At 58.2% G+C, this 12,596-nt stretch overlaps 1 protein-coding gene across 1 annotated transcript; it reads right to left on the bottom strand.

Annotated features, from left to right (window-relative positions):
- Positions 1-8,614: 8,614 nt before the first annotated feature.
- On the bottom strand, positions 8,615-11,792 carry LOC132536519 (collagen alpha-1(II) chain-like). Its single transcript, XM_060184516.1, has 3 exons — positions 11,449-11,792; positions 9,637-10,650; positions 8,615-9,443 (listed from the first exon to the last, which is right to left on the bottom strand). Exons 1-3 carry the CDS (start codon positions 11,790-11,792, stop codon positions 8,615-8,617), a joined length of 2,187 nt encoding a protein of 728 aa, XP_060040499.1.
- Between the last annotated feature and the right edge of the window lie 804 nt (positions 11,793-12,596).

The following is a 12,596-nucleotide window of genomic DNA, read 5'->3' as shown; positions in this document are numbered from 1 at the left end:
CTAGAGTGAGAGGAGAGCACTGCTCAGGGAGCACAGTCTGCTAGAGTGAGAGGAGAGCACTGCTCAGGAGAGCTTCTGCTTTGCTTTCTGTTGAGCCGGAACACCTCACACTCTGAGCTTCTCATGCAGACCTACTGTGCTCCTCAAGCCCAGTGACGTGCATCCCCTCTGCCCAGTTACAAAAATGCAACCATATGGGGAGTGATATTTGTTTTTTGTTCATTTGTTTCACCAGGACCTTACTTCTCTCTCGTTTGTTCATTTTTCTGTTAATCTTTTTTATTTTATTTATTTATCACTGAACGACACAGGGAGAAATTGAGAGAGAAGGAGTAGAGAGGGAGAGAACAGACAAAAAGAACAAGCTCCACCATGTGACGGCACCGACTTCTAATTTGTAGCACCTGTCTAATTTCTAAAATACTTTTCATGCCACCATCGCCTACTCTTTCAGTGGTGCACTTATGATAAATGTGGAATGGCGAAGGTATATTTGAATCCATTTCTGTGACATTAGATCTCGGAAGAGTTGCTATATAAGACGGAGATCTTCTCTCTATCGAATTCCACCAGTGACATCGACCGAAAATGGTATACAGCGTTTTAAGACACAAGACTAAAAATACCATGGTTTCTTGGAAAAGAATAAAACCGCAATATAAAAAAAGCTTAACAGGGATCAGCGAGCGGTGGGATAGTTAAGCAAGAAAATGGAATTGTTCTGGTATAAAACGTGAAATAAGCACACGGCTTTATCACGAAAGGAGGAGAATAAGTATGTGAGCTGACAGTGGGTACGCAGGGTTTTAACAAGTCTCCCTGCAGACAGTGTGCTCGGGCTCTGGAAAACACAAAACAACAGAGAACAAGAGTTCTAAAAAAGCCCGGCCTCACCACTCATGAAGCTTCCCCCCGCAGGTGGCGACCGGGGGCTCGAACCAGGGTCCTTGGGCACTGTAACATGCGCGCTCAACCAGGTGCGCCACCACCCGGCTCCCTATTCTTAACCTTCATGAGAGCCGTTGACAGTGTTTCAGCGGAGGGAATATGATTTGCCCCTTAGTCATACGCACGTGTTTGCTAGCCTGAGCCCATCTGCTTACGTTCATGCGTTCACTTTAGCTTCTCGTGTATCCTGGAAGGTGGTGGACTGTGCGTGAAGTCACTGGCTAATGTGTCTCCCATCACGTACTATTCAGGGGGCGCAGGGAGACAGTCCACCCAATAGAGTATGTCCCTTAGCATGTTCAAGGCCCTGGGTTCTGCCACAAGGCACATGGGAGCACCGTGTCAGACACCCTGGGGTGTTGTGTGAAAGCAGAGCAGCCCTCCCTCTCTCCCTCTCTCTCTCTCTCTCTCTCTCTCTCTCTCTCTCTCTCTCTCTCTCTGTTTTACCCTTCCATCTCCGTGAAATAAAATAAAATAAAATAAAATAAAATAGTAAAACGAACATTGACTGAGGGAGGCTCCTCAGTGGAGGTGGTGTTCAGGCCGTGGGCTCATTTACCAAGGTCAACAACCATTTAAAAAAGCGTTAAGGGGGTCGGGCGGTAGCGCAGTGGGTTAAGCGCAGGTGGCGCAAAGCACAAGGACCGGCGTAAGGATCCCGGTTCGAGTCCCCGGCTCCCCACCTGCAGGGGAGTCGCTTCACAGGCGGTGAAGCAGGTCTGCAGGTGTCTATCTTTCTCTCCCCCTCTCTGTCTTCCCCTCCTCTCTCCATGTCTCTCTGTCCTATCCAACAACGATCAACTTCAACAATGGCAATAATAATAACCACAACGAGGCTACAACAACAAGGGCAACAAAAAGGGGGAAAAATGGCCTCCAGGAGCGGTGGATTCATGGTGCAGGCACCGAGCCCAGCAATAACCCTGGAGGGGAAAAAAAAAAACATAAAAAAACATTAGTAGGGGGCCAGCAGCAGCAGAGCGGGTTAAGCACACGTGGCCCAAAACACAAGGACTGGCCTAAGGATCCCGGTTCAAGCCCCCGGCTCCCCACCTGCAGGGGAGTCGCTTCACAGGTGTGAAGCAGGTCAGCAGGTGCCTGTCTTTCGCTCCCCCTCTCCGTCTTCCCCTGCTCTCTCCATTTCTCTCCAGTAAAAAAATGGACCAGTAGCAATGGACGGGCACTGCTGGCACCCAGCTGCAGCGACAACCCTGGAGATAACAACAAAAAAACATTCCTGAGAGCAAAGCCAGGATGGCGGCTTGGAGACACACCTGGCATGAGCTGTGCAAGGAACCTCAGTGAAGACACAGATTCCAGATGCCAGCATGACACCAACCCACGCAGAGAACCCCACCAATGTGTCTTAGTGCCCCGCTTCCCCAGAGCCCTGCCCCACTAGAGAAAGAGAGAGACAGGCTGGGAGTGTGGATCCACCTGTCAACGCCCATGTTCAGCGGGGAAGCAATTACAGAAGCCAGACCTTCCACCTTCTGCACCCCACAGTGACCTGGGTCCATGCTCCCAGAGGGATAAAGAACAGGAAAGCTATCAGACGAGGGGATGGGATACGGAGTTCTGGTGGTGGGAATTGTGTGGAGTTGTGCCCCTCTTATCCTATGGTCTTGTCAATATTTACAGTTTATAAATTTAAAAAAACAAACATTTGTGCACGTAAACCTTGTCGGAGAAGTCTGATTATCCGCCATGCTGTTCCGTGTGGCCCCGTGCCCCCACCCCAAGGCAGGAGTCAGGGACTCACAGGCAGGTCTTGCAGCACAGTAAGGTGTGCTCTGAGTGAGGTGTGCTCTGGGACAGGTGTGCTCTGGGAGAGGTCTGTTCTGGGAGAGGTGTGCTCTGGGAGAGGTGTGATCTGGGACAAGTGTGCTCTGGGAGAGGTGTGATCTGGGACAGGTGTGCTCTGAGTGAGGTGTGCTCTGGGACAGGTGAGCTCTGGGTGAGGTGTGCTCTGGGACAGGTGTGCTCTGGGAGAGGTGTGCTCTGGGAGAGGTGTGATCTGGGACAGGTGTGCTCTGAGTGAGGTGTGCTCTGGGACAGGTGAGCTCTGGGTGAGGTGTGCTCTGGGACAGGTGTGCTCTGGGAGAGGTGTGCTCTGGGAGAGGTGTGATCTGGGACAGGTGTGCTCTGAGTGAGGTGTGCTCTGGGACAGGTGAGCTCTGGGTGAGGTGTGCTCTGGGACAGGTGTGCTCTGGGAGAGGTGTGCTCTGGGAGAGGTGTGATCTGGGACAGGTGTGCTCTGAGTGAGGTGTGCTCTGGGACATGTGTGCTCTGGGAACTATGTGCTCTGGGACAGGTGTACTCTGGGACAGGTGTGCTCTGGGAGAGGTGTGCTCTGAGTAAGGTGTGCTCTGGGACAGGTGTGCTCTGGGAGAGGTGTACTCTGGTCAAGGTGTGCTCTGGGACAGGTGTGCTCCGGGATCAGTGTGCTCTGGGAGAGGTGTGCTCTGGGACAGGTGTGGTCTGGGAGAGGTGTGCTCTGGGACAGGTGTGCTCTGGGAGAGGTGTACTCTGGTCAAGGTGTGCTCTGGGACAGGTGTGCTCCGGGATCAGTGTGCTCTGGGAGAGGTGTGCTCCGGGATCGGTGTGCTCTGGGACAGGTGTGCTCTGGGACAGGTGTGCTCTGGGACAGGTGTGCTCTGGGACAGGTGTGCTCTGGGTGAGGTGTGCTCTGGGACAAGTGTGCTCTGGGAGTGGTGTGCTCTGGGACAGGTGTGCTCTGGGACAGGTGTGCTCTGGGAGAGGTGTACTCTGGTCAAGGTGTGCTCTGGGACAGGTGTGCTCTGTGATCAGTGTGCTCTGGGAGAGGTATGCTCCGGGATCGGTGTGCTCTGGGAGAGCTGTGCTCTGGGAGAGGTGTGCTCTGGGATCTGTGTGCTCTGAGTAAGGTGTGCTCTGGGAGAGGTGTGCTCTGGGACAGGTGTGCTCTGGGACAGGTGTGCTCTGGGACAGGTGTGCTCTGGGACAGGTGTGCTCTGGGTGAGGTGTGCTCTGGGACAGGTGTGCTCTGGGACAGGTGTGCTCTGGGACAGGTTTGCTCTGGGTGAGGTGTGCTCTGGGACAGGTGTGCTCTGGGTGAGGTGTGCTCTGGGACAAGTGTGCTCTGGGAGAGGTGTGCTCTGGGACAGGTGTGCTCTGGGACAGGTGTGCTCTGGGTGAGGTGTGCTCTGGGAGAGGTGTGCTCTGCGACAGGTGTGCTCTGGGACAGGTTTGCTCTGGGAACTGTGTGCTCTGGGAGAGGTGTGCTCTGGGACAGGTGTGCTCTGGGATCGGTGTGCTCTGGGAGAGGTGTGCTCTGGGATCTGTTTGCTCTTAGTAAGGTGTGCTCTGGGAGATGTGAGCTCTGGGTCAGGTGTGCTCTGGGTGAGGTGTGCTCTGGGAGAGGTGTGCTCTGCGACAGGTGTGCTCTGGGACAGGTTTGCTCTGGGAACTGTGTGCTCTGGGAGAGGTGTGCTCTGGGACAGGTGTGCTCTGGGATCGGTGTGCTCTGGGAGAGGTGTGCTCTGGGATCTGTTTGCTCTTAGTAAGGTGTGCTCTGGGAGATGTGAGCTCTGGGTCAGGTGTGCTCTGGGAACTGTGTGCTATGAGTAAGGTGTGCTCTGGGACAGGTGTGCTCTGGGACCAGTGTGCTCTGGGACAGGTGTGCTCTGGGAGAGGTGTGTTCTGGGAGAGGTGTGCTCTGGGACAGGTGTGCTCTGGGAGAGGTGTGCTCTGGGAGAGGTGTGCTCTGGGACAGGTGTGCTCTGGGAGAGGTGTGATCTGGGACAGGTGTGCTCTGGTCAAGGTGTGCTCTGGTACAGGTGTGCTCCGGAATCGCTGTGCTTTGGGAGATGTGTGCTCTGTGTCAGGTTTGCTCTGGGAACTGTGTGCTCTGGGACAGGTGTGCTCTGGGAGAGGTGTGCTCTGGTCTAGGTGTGCTCTGGGACAGGTTTGCTCCGGGATCGGTGTGCTCTGGGTCAGGTGTGCTCTGGGATCTGTTTGCTCTGAGTAAGGTGTGCTCTGGGACAGGTGTGCTCCGGGATCGGTGTGCTCTGGGACAGGTGTGCTCTGGGATAAGTGTGCTCTGGGATAGGCAGTTACTTCTGGAGTCCCACAACGTGAAGCCCTTTGCAGCTCCTTTGTTGTGGTGATGCATCCTATGCTACTGAAGCTGGAATCTGTCGTCTCCTTGGAAATCGTGCATATGATAGGCCGTAAGTAAAAACCTACTGTGCGGAATGACCGGGGCTCCCTTTCTTGTAAGATATCTGAGACGCTGACATGAAGTAAGATTCTCAGTGCCGTCACGACCCACAATATCTACAATCACGTCAACGGTCACAGAATGGCTTCCCAGTGAGCTTGAAAACATGGAGAGGAACCGTGTTTGGCTCTTCCACTTCAGAGACTGCAGGACGCACACTCTCTGGTGGGGTTCACACTGGGACCGTCGTTCCGCGTCCACACAGCAGGGCAGCAACTACGGTCACGGCTCTGACAAAGTCAAGTTTGCCAACAAGGAGTGATCAGTTCATTCTCTCACTTAGTGACTTTCTGGGTATTCGGCCAATTTTACAAAGAGGACCAGTTCATTCTCTCACTTAGTGAATTTCTGCGTATTCGGCCAATTTTACAAGGAGGACCAGTTCATTCTCACACTTAGTGACTTTCTGCGTATTCGGCCAATTTTTACAAGGAGGACCAGTTCATTCTCACACTTAGTGACTTTCTGGGTATTCGGCCAATTTTACAAGGAGGACCAGTTCATTCTCTCACTTAGTGACTTTCTGCGTATTTGGCAAATTTTTAATCAGTTAAGAAAATTGAAACACAACTTTAGACTTCATTAGAAAAGTCTGCATGCCAGTAACTTTTTAAAGTTTAAGAAGGAAAATATGTAATTTCTAATATTTATTTATTCCCTTTTGTTGCCCTTTTTTATTGTTGTAGTTATTGATGTCATTGCTGTCAGATAGGACAGAGAGAAATGGAGAGAGGAGGGGAAGACAGAGAGGGGGAGAGAAAGACAGACACCTGCAGACCTGCTTCACCGCTTGTGAAGCGACTCCCCCTGCAGGTGGGGAGCCAGGAGCTCGAACCGGGATCCTTACGCCAGTCCTTGCTCTTTGCGCCACTTGCACTTAACCCGCAGCACTACCGCCCGACTCCCAAAGATACGACATCAAACGAGTATTATTCATCAACATGATTAAAGGGAATGTCTTTGGGAAGCCACAGGACGCTCCCTGGCCCTGCTTCATAATGACGGCTGTCTTGCAGACCGCCTTAAGAAGCGTTTCTAAATGAGGTCTATGTTATATATAGAAAAGGGATGTGCAGGTAAAATATCAGATCTTAAAGGTTTTGTTTGATATTTTATTTTTTACTTATTGAACAGAGGCAGAGAGAAATCAACAAGGAAAGGGGGCAAAGGGGAGACAGACGTCTGCAGCCCTGCTTCACCACTCATGAAGCTGCTCCCTGCAGGTGGGGCCCAGGGGTTAGGACCCAGGAGCCTGTGCATGGTAACATGCATACCCTGCCCACGGCACCACCACCTGGCCCTATTTGAAAGTTTGTCATGGTCTCTGAATCCTTCACCAAGGTTAGACAGGCAGATGTCTATCAAAGGATAAAGTCACCTGCCCAAATGCCAGACAAACACAGATCTCAAGCGTAATTCCTTCAGCTAAGTAATATTCCAAGATAAATGGCAGGAAGTTCATGGTCTCCAGCAGAAACTTTCACATATAAGTAATGAGCACGGGGACCAAACTGAGTTGGAGAGAGATAGTAATTCAAAACAACACAATCCAAGCATTAGACAGACATTCTCAATTTCTAAAAAGAAAAAAAAAAAAAAATCAAGATTTCCTACCCAGAGCTTCCATTCAAAAAGGGGGACAGACTTCCCAGCTCCATCACAAAAATCTCAGAGATACAATTCTCATTGATGAAAGTAAGTTCTGGCTACAATGCAGTGATTTGTCTGACTTGTCTAGAAAATATTTTTTATTTCCTCTTCAACCTAGCTAATAGTACATGGGAATAAAAAGTACGCTGTGTCTATAAAAGTGTCCTGCATATGACAGATACAGGCGAGTAAAGCGACACAGGAATAAAGACTTTTTAACAATATTGTTTATTTATTTATTTATTTATTTATTATTGGATAGAGACAGAGAGAAATTGTCCTGCATATAACAGATACAGGCAAGTAAAGCGACACAGGAATAAAGACTTCTTAATAATATTGTTTATTTATTTATTATTGGATAGAGACAGAGAGAAATTGAGAGGGGATGGGGGAAACAGAGGAGAGAGACAGAGAGACACCTGCAGCCCTGCTTCACCACTCCTTCACCGGGGGCTTGAACCCGTGTCTTTGTGCATTGTAATGTGTGTACTTAGCCAGGTGGCCCACCGCCTGGCCCAGAATAAAGACTTTTATGCCACAGGAGAGGTGGTGTACCCGGTTGAGCACACGCCACAACTGCAAGGACCCGGGTTCAAGCCCTTGGTTCCCACCTACAGGGGAAGCTTCCTGAGTGGTGAAGTTGTACTGCTGGTCTCTCTCTCTCTCCCCTCCCCTTCCCCCTCCCCTCCCTTCTCTATTTCTCTCTATCCAATAAATAATGAATATTAGCAAAAACAAAGAATCCTTTGACGGTAACAAGGGCCCTACGATAGATAACCTTACACTGAGATCCATGCCTCTCTCTAGCCTTAGCACAAATAAACACAGAACCCCTTCATGTTAGTTTAGGAAAGGTCCTGATTGCTAGCCAGTGATTGCTAGTTGTGATTTCTGACCCTAAAGGTCTGATTTTCACAGCTACCCAGTCTTCCAGCGACTGAGGACCCGACTTCTGTGACATACAAAGTGTGAAGCAGACGCTGATGCTGAGCCCAGTCTGAAGTCTATGGTGTTTGCAGCCGCCAGCGCGGCTGATTCATTTCCACGTGGAGCCGATTCTGTCCCCAGTTCAGTGAGTAGTAACCACACCAATATGAAAACAGAGCCTAAGGTCGCATCTCCCACAACCACCAGCAGCAGAAGGGCCTCTGCCTAAGCCAGCAAAGCACAGGGCTCTTTGTATGCGGCCCTTGGCTACTGGGCACCACTCCTACAGCTCAGCTCAGACAGAGGACAGATAACCTGGATGGGAAAATGGAAGCCTGGCTTCAGAAGGCAGGCAGGCAGGCAGGCAGGCAGGCAGGCAGGCAGGCAGGCAGGCAGGCAGGCAGTTCCTACCTATCCTGTGGATCCCCTTCTTAGCATCGCCTGCATAGAAATAGCCGCAGCACTAGCATCATGTCAAAATTACTTTCAGCTGAGAAGACCTGCGCCGAGACAGGAGTCCAGACTGAGCTGTCCGAGGAGCTCAGGCTCTGGCGCTCCCAGGAGCGCTGCCCTGGAAAGGCTGGGTCTCCCGCCTTCCTTCCGCTGTGGCTACAATCCTGGCCTCTCCAAGCCATCTGGGGAAACCAGAGTCCAGCGAAAAGGCAAGAAAGTGCACTGGATTCCTTCTCTCCAGGCCCCACCTCCTCCATCCCCAAGCAGATCTGCCCAGAGCCTCTGCATCATGCCTTCCATACACCCACCCAGCACCAACCACCCTTTCACTTGGGGGAGCGGGGAGAGGGGGTGGCAGCCCTGCCTGGCTTCTCAAGTGAAAAACGCCTCGGCAGCGCGGAGGAGGGAAGCGGGGAGACTGGGGAGGGGCGTGGCTGCCGGGAACCCCCGCCCAGTCCGCCGGCCGGCCGCAGTCCAGCGGGGACAGGCAGCCGAGGCTCGGGAGTGTCCCCTGCAGCCAGTCTGCAAACACTGCGCCCCCCAGGCTCCCCGGGAGCTTCCGGAGGCCAGGCCCCCGCACTCCGGCCCAGCCCGCCGTGCCGCGCAGGGAGGCCGGGGGTGCGGGGCTCGCGGGGCCCCTCCCTGCAGTCGCACAGCCCAGGCACCGACATAGCAGCAGCACCGAGCGCCGGGCCCAGAACGAGACCCCGCAGCCCTCCTTCCCCGCGGGCCCCCTGCCCCTCCAGCCCCGCTCCCCTCGCCCCTCGCCCCTCGCCCCTCTCCGGACAGCCCCGCCGCCGAGCCTCGGGAGCACAGAAGTAGATGCGCGCCCCCGTCGGTGGCCCTGGCCGCGCGTCCCAGGCGGAGACTCTCGCAATGCAGCCAGAGCCTGGGAACGAGCGTCCTTCCGCGCACACGGCCGGGCACAGGGACCCGGCTTCGCACCGAGGCCCCGCACGGCCCCGCGGGCCACGGCGCCCTGGCTCGGTCCTCAGCCGCCAGAGGGGCCTCCGCAGAGGCCCGAGCCCTCCGGGGAGCCCGGCAGGCGCCCTGCCCTCCGCCCCACGCGCCCGGGCTCGGGTCCCACCGCTCGGCCGCCTCTCCCCAGCCGGTGCCCGCGGCCGCGACCGCCACCCACTTCCCGGGCCGGAATGCAGCCCGGGGGCACTGGCAGCAGAGGGTGGGCGAGGTGGGCCGGTGGCTGGGGACAGACAGACGGACGGGGACAGACAGACGGACGGGGAGAGGGCGCGGGGCGCGGGGCGCGGGGCGCGAAGCCAGCCGGGGGCAGCGCGGCTCTCCCGGGAGCTGCAGGGCGCACGGCCCGTCGCGGGTGCGGGCGCGGGTGCGGGGCCGGGCGGGAGGCGCAGGCCCGCGAGCACAAGGTCACTCACCGTACACGCCCTGTCCGGAGACGCCTTCCACGAGCACCGCGAGCAGCCACACGACGCCGGGCGCTAAATCCATCTTCACGTGGGCATGGACATGTCCGGCCGGCCGGCCGGGGGGCGGGCAGCTCTGCGCAGGGGCCCGGCCCGGCCGTCTGTCCCGCCGTCGGTCCGGCCGTCTGTCCCGGCGGAGCCCCGCACTCGCTCGCACGCGCGGCGCCCCCAGAAGCAGGGGCGCAATGGGAGCGCGGCCGGGCCGGGAGCGCGCGGGCGGGGGGCCGGGTCTCGGGGCTCCGGTCTCGGGGCTCCGAGTCTCCGAGTCTCCGCGTCTCGGGTCTCGGGTCTCGGGTGTCCGGGTCTCCGGGTCTCCGGGTGTCCGGGTCTCGGGTGTCCGGGTCTCCGGGTGTCCGGGTCTCCGGGTCTCCGGGTCTCGGGTGTCCGGGTCTCAGGGTGTCCGGGTCTCCGGGTCTCCGGGTCTCGGGTCTCCGGGTCTCGGGTGTCCGGGTCTCAGGGTCTCCGGGTCTCGGGTGTCCGGGTCTCCGGGTGTCCGGGTCTCGGGTGTCCGGGTGTCCGGGTGTCCGGGTCTCCGGGTCTCGGGTGTCCGGGTCTCCGGGTCTCCGGGTGTCCGGGTGTCCGGGTGTCCGGGTGTCCGGGTGTCTGGGTGTCTGGGTGTCCGGGTCTCGGGTCTCCGGGTGTCCGGGTGTCCGGGTGTCCGGGTCTCCGCGCCCCAGTGTCTCAGTGCCAGGCCGGGCCGGGCTCTCCGGGCTCCGGGCTCCGGGCTCCAAGCCGGGCCGGGCTCTCGGGCTCTCCGGGCTCTCGGGCTCTCCGGGCTCCGCGCCGGCTCTGGAGTCTGCGCGCCCGGCTGCGGCAGGTCCGGTCGGGGGCTCTAGGTTCGCGTCTCGGCTCTGCGCGCCGGACCTGGCTCCCGGGTCTCTGGTCTCGGGTCCCGGTTCCGGCCCCGGGTCTGGGCGGCGGGCGGCGGGCGGGGGCCGGGCCTGGCGGGGCTTCCTCCGGCGTCGCCTTCACAAACTAAGTGGCGAGGGCGCCCCGAGCAGCGCCAGGCGGCGGCAGCGACCCGCCCGCCCGCAGTCCCGAGCCCCCGGCCCCGCCGCCGCGCCTCCCCCCGCTCCGGCCATCGCAGCGCCCAGCGGCCCCAGCACAGCGGCTCCCGTCGCCGCCGAGAGGAGCGGAGGAGGGCGGGGAGGAGCGGGCGCGGGCGCGGGAGGAAGAGGGAGGAGCGCGGGGAGGAAGCGGGAGCAGGGGAGGAGGAGGAGGAGGGGAGACGGAGAGGAGCGGGGCTGGGTGGGGGTGGGATGAGGGGCTGGATGGGGAGGAGGAGGAGGGCGCTGGCGGGAGGGAGGGAGGAGGGGCAGGACCAGGAGGAGGGTGAGAGCGGAGGAGGAGGAGGAGGATGGAGAAGAGGGTGGGGAGGGGGAGGAGGGCGCTGGCGGGAGGGAGGGAGGAGGGGCAGGGCCAGGAGGAGGGTGAGAGCTGAGGGGGAGGAGGAGGAGGATGGAGAAGAGGGTGGGGAGGGGGAGGAGGAGGAGGAGGAGGAGCGGAGCAGTGCGAGCCCGGGCTCCCTAGGGCGCAGCCTGTGCTGCCGCCGCCGCCCTCCGAGCAGGGGCAGAACCGAAGCAGGGTGGGCAGGCCGGGCAGGGGGGGCAGGGGCAGGGGCAGGGTGGGCAGGGGCAGGCCGGGCAGGCCGGGCAGGGGGGGCAGGGGCAGGGGCAGGGTGGGCAGGGGCAGGCCGGGCAGGCCGGGCAGGGGCAGGGTGGGCAGGGGCAGGCCGGGCAGGGGCAGGGGCAGGGGCGGGCGGGCGGAGGCTGGGCCGCGCGGATTCCCGAGCCGCAGGCAGCGCGCAGGCCCCGCAGCGCAGGGAGACCGCCCCGCACACGCGCCCTGGGCCCGCCCCGCGCCGCTCCGGGAGGGTCTCGGCCTCGCAGGGTCTCGCCGGCCGCGCGCCGACACCGGCCGGGGGCTTCCCGGGGGCGGGAGACGGGGGGCTTCCCGGAGGCGGGTCCGTGCGGGCGCGAAGGGGGCTTCCCGGGGACGGGGGCGGCAGCGGCGGCAGCGGCGGTGAGACTGGCTGGGCCCTGCGGCGCCCCCGGCCAGAGGCGGGTCTGCACCGACACCCGCACCTGCCCAGCGGCAGGCGCCCACATGCCTCTGGACACGGACACACGGACCGATGGACCGAAGGACACACGGACCGATGGACCACAGCGGCCTCCAGCCTGCCCCGCGGCGCCCTTCCGGCCTCCCAGGCTCCAAACACCATTGCTGACCTCTCTATCTTTGACTATGGCTGTCTACCTCTCTCTCTGTCTCTGACCATCTCTGACCATCTCCGTCTCCATCCATCGCTGACCGTCTCTGTCTCTGACCATCTCTGTCTCCATCCATCGCTGACCGTCTCTGACCATCTCTCTCTGTCTCTGACCACCTGTCTCTGGTGCTGCTGTTGGCCGTTGCGCGGAAGGTCCGGCAGGCTCAGGCCGCTGGGACCCGGAGCTCAGCGTCTTCACAGGCCCTTCTAGTCCAGAGGGCACACAGGCCAGGCTCTGAAGCTGTTTTCCTTCTTATTTTTATCTCCCCAATTTCTGCCCTTTTAAATGGAAATACAGTCTGAATAACAGTGAAGGCCCTACAGGGAGCCTGGTTTATTTCTTAAGTGGTGTCCCCTACTGGATTTGATGGCTTTGAAAATCTTTTTTATTCTGCGTATGCGAAAGACGACGGGGTATCTGGTTGGGTCTGAGCAAGCCCTGATGTTTAAGGAACTTGAGAAATTGAGTTAGGAAAGGATCAGATAATGCAAGGCAGATTTGATTTGCATTGGAGCAAGGATAGAAATACTTCACCCGAAATTAATGGGCGGGTGGGGTGCGGCTATGGTAATGTCTATGGTTTCTGTAACTGGCATGATCATTGCTCTCTGAGTGCAGCTCACCTGAAGGGGAGTGATT

The sequence above is a fragment of the Erinaceus europaeus genome, unplaced genomic scaffold (assembly GCF_950295315.1).
Source record: "Erinaceus europaeus unplaced genomic scaffold, mEriEur2.1 scaffold_534, whole genome shotgun sequence".
Classification (NCBI taxonomy): domain Eukaryota; kingdom Metazoa; phylum Chordata; class Mammalia; order Eulipotyphla; family Erinaceidae; genus Erinaceus; species Erinaceus europaeus.
The sequence above is the reverse complement of the archived record's forward strand: the minus strand, read 5'-3'. Positions and strand labels throughout refer to the sequence as shown.

Coding starts and splice junctions, on each gene's coding strand:
- LOC132536519 (XM_060184516.1), bottom strand. CDS start 11,792: ATGTGGGCGCCTGCCGCTGGGCAGGTGCGGGTGTCGGTGCAGACCCGC. Junction 10,651..11,448: donor ATCCGCGCGGCCCAGCCTCC/GCCCGCCCGCCC, acceptor TAGTTTGTGAAG/GCGACGCCGGAGGAAGCCCC. Junction 9,444..9,636: donor CTCCGGACAGGGCGTGTACG/GTGAGTGACCTT, acceptor GTCTGTCCCCAG/CCACCGGCCCACCTCGCCCA.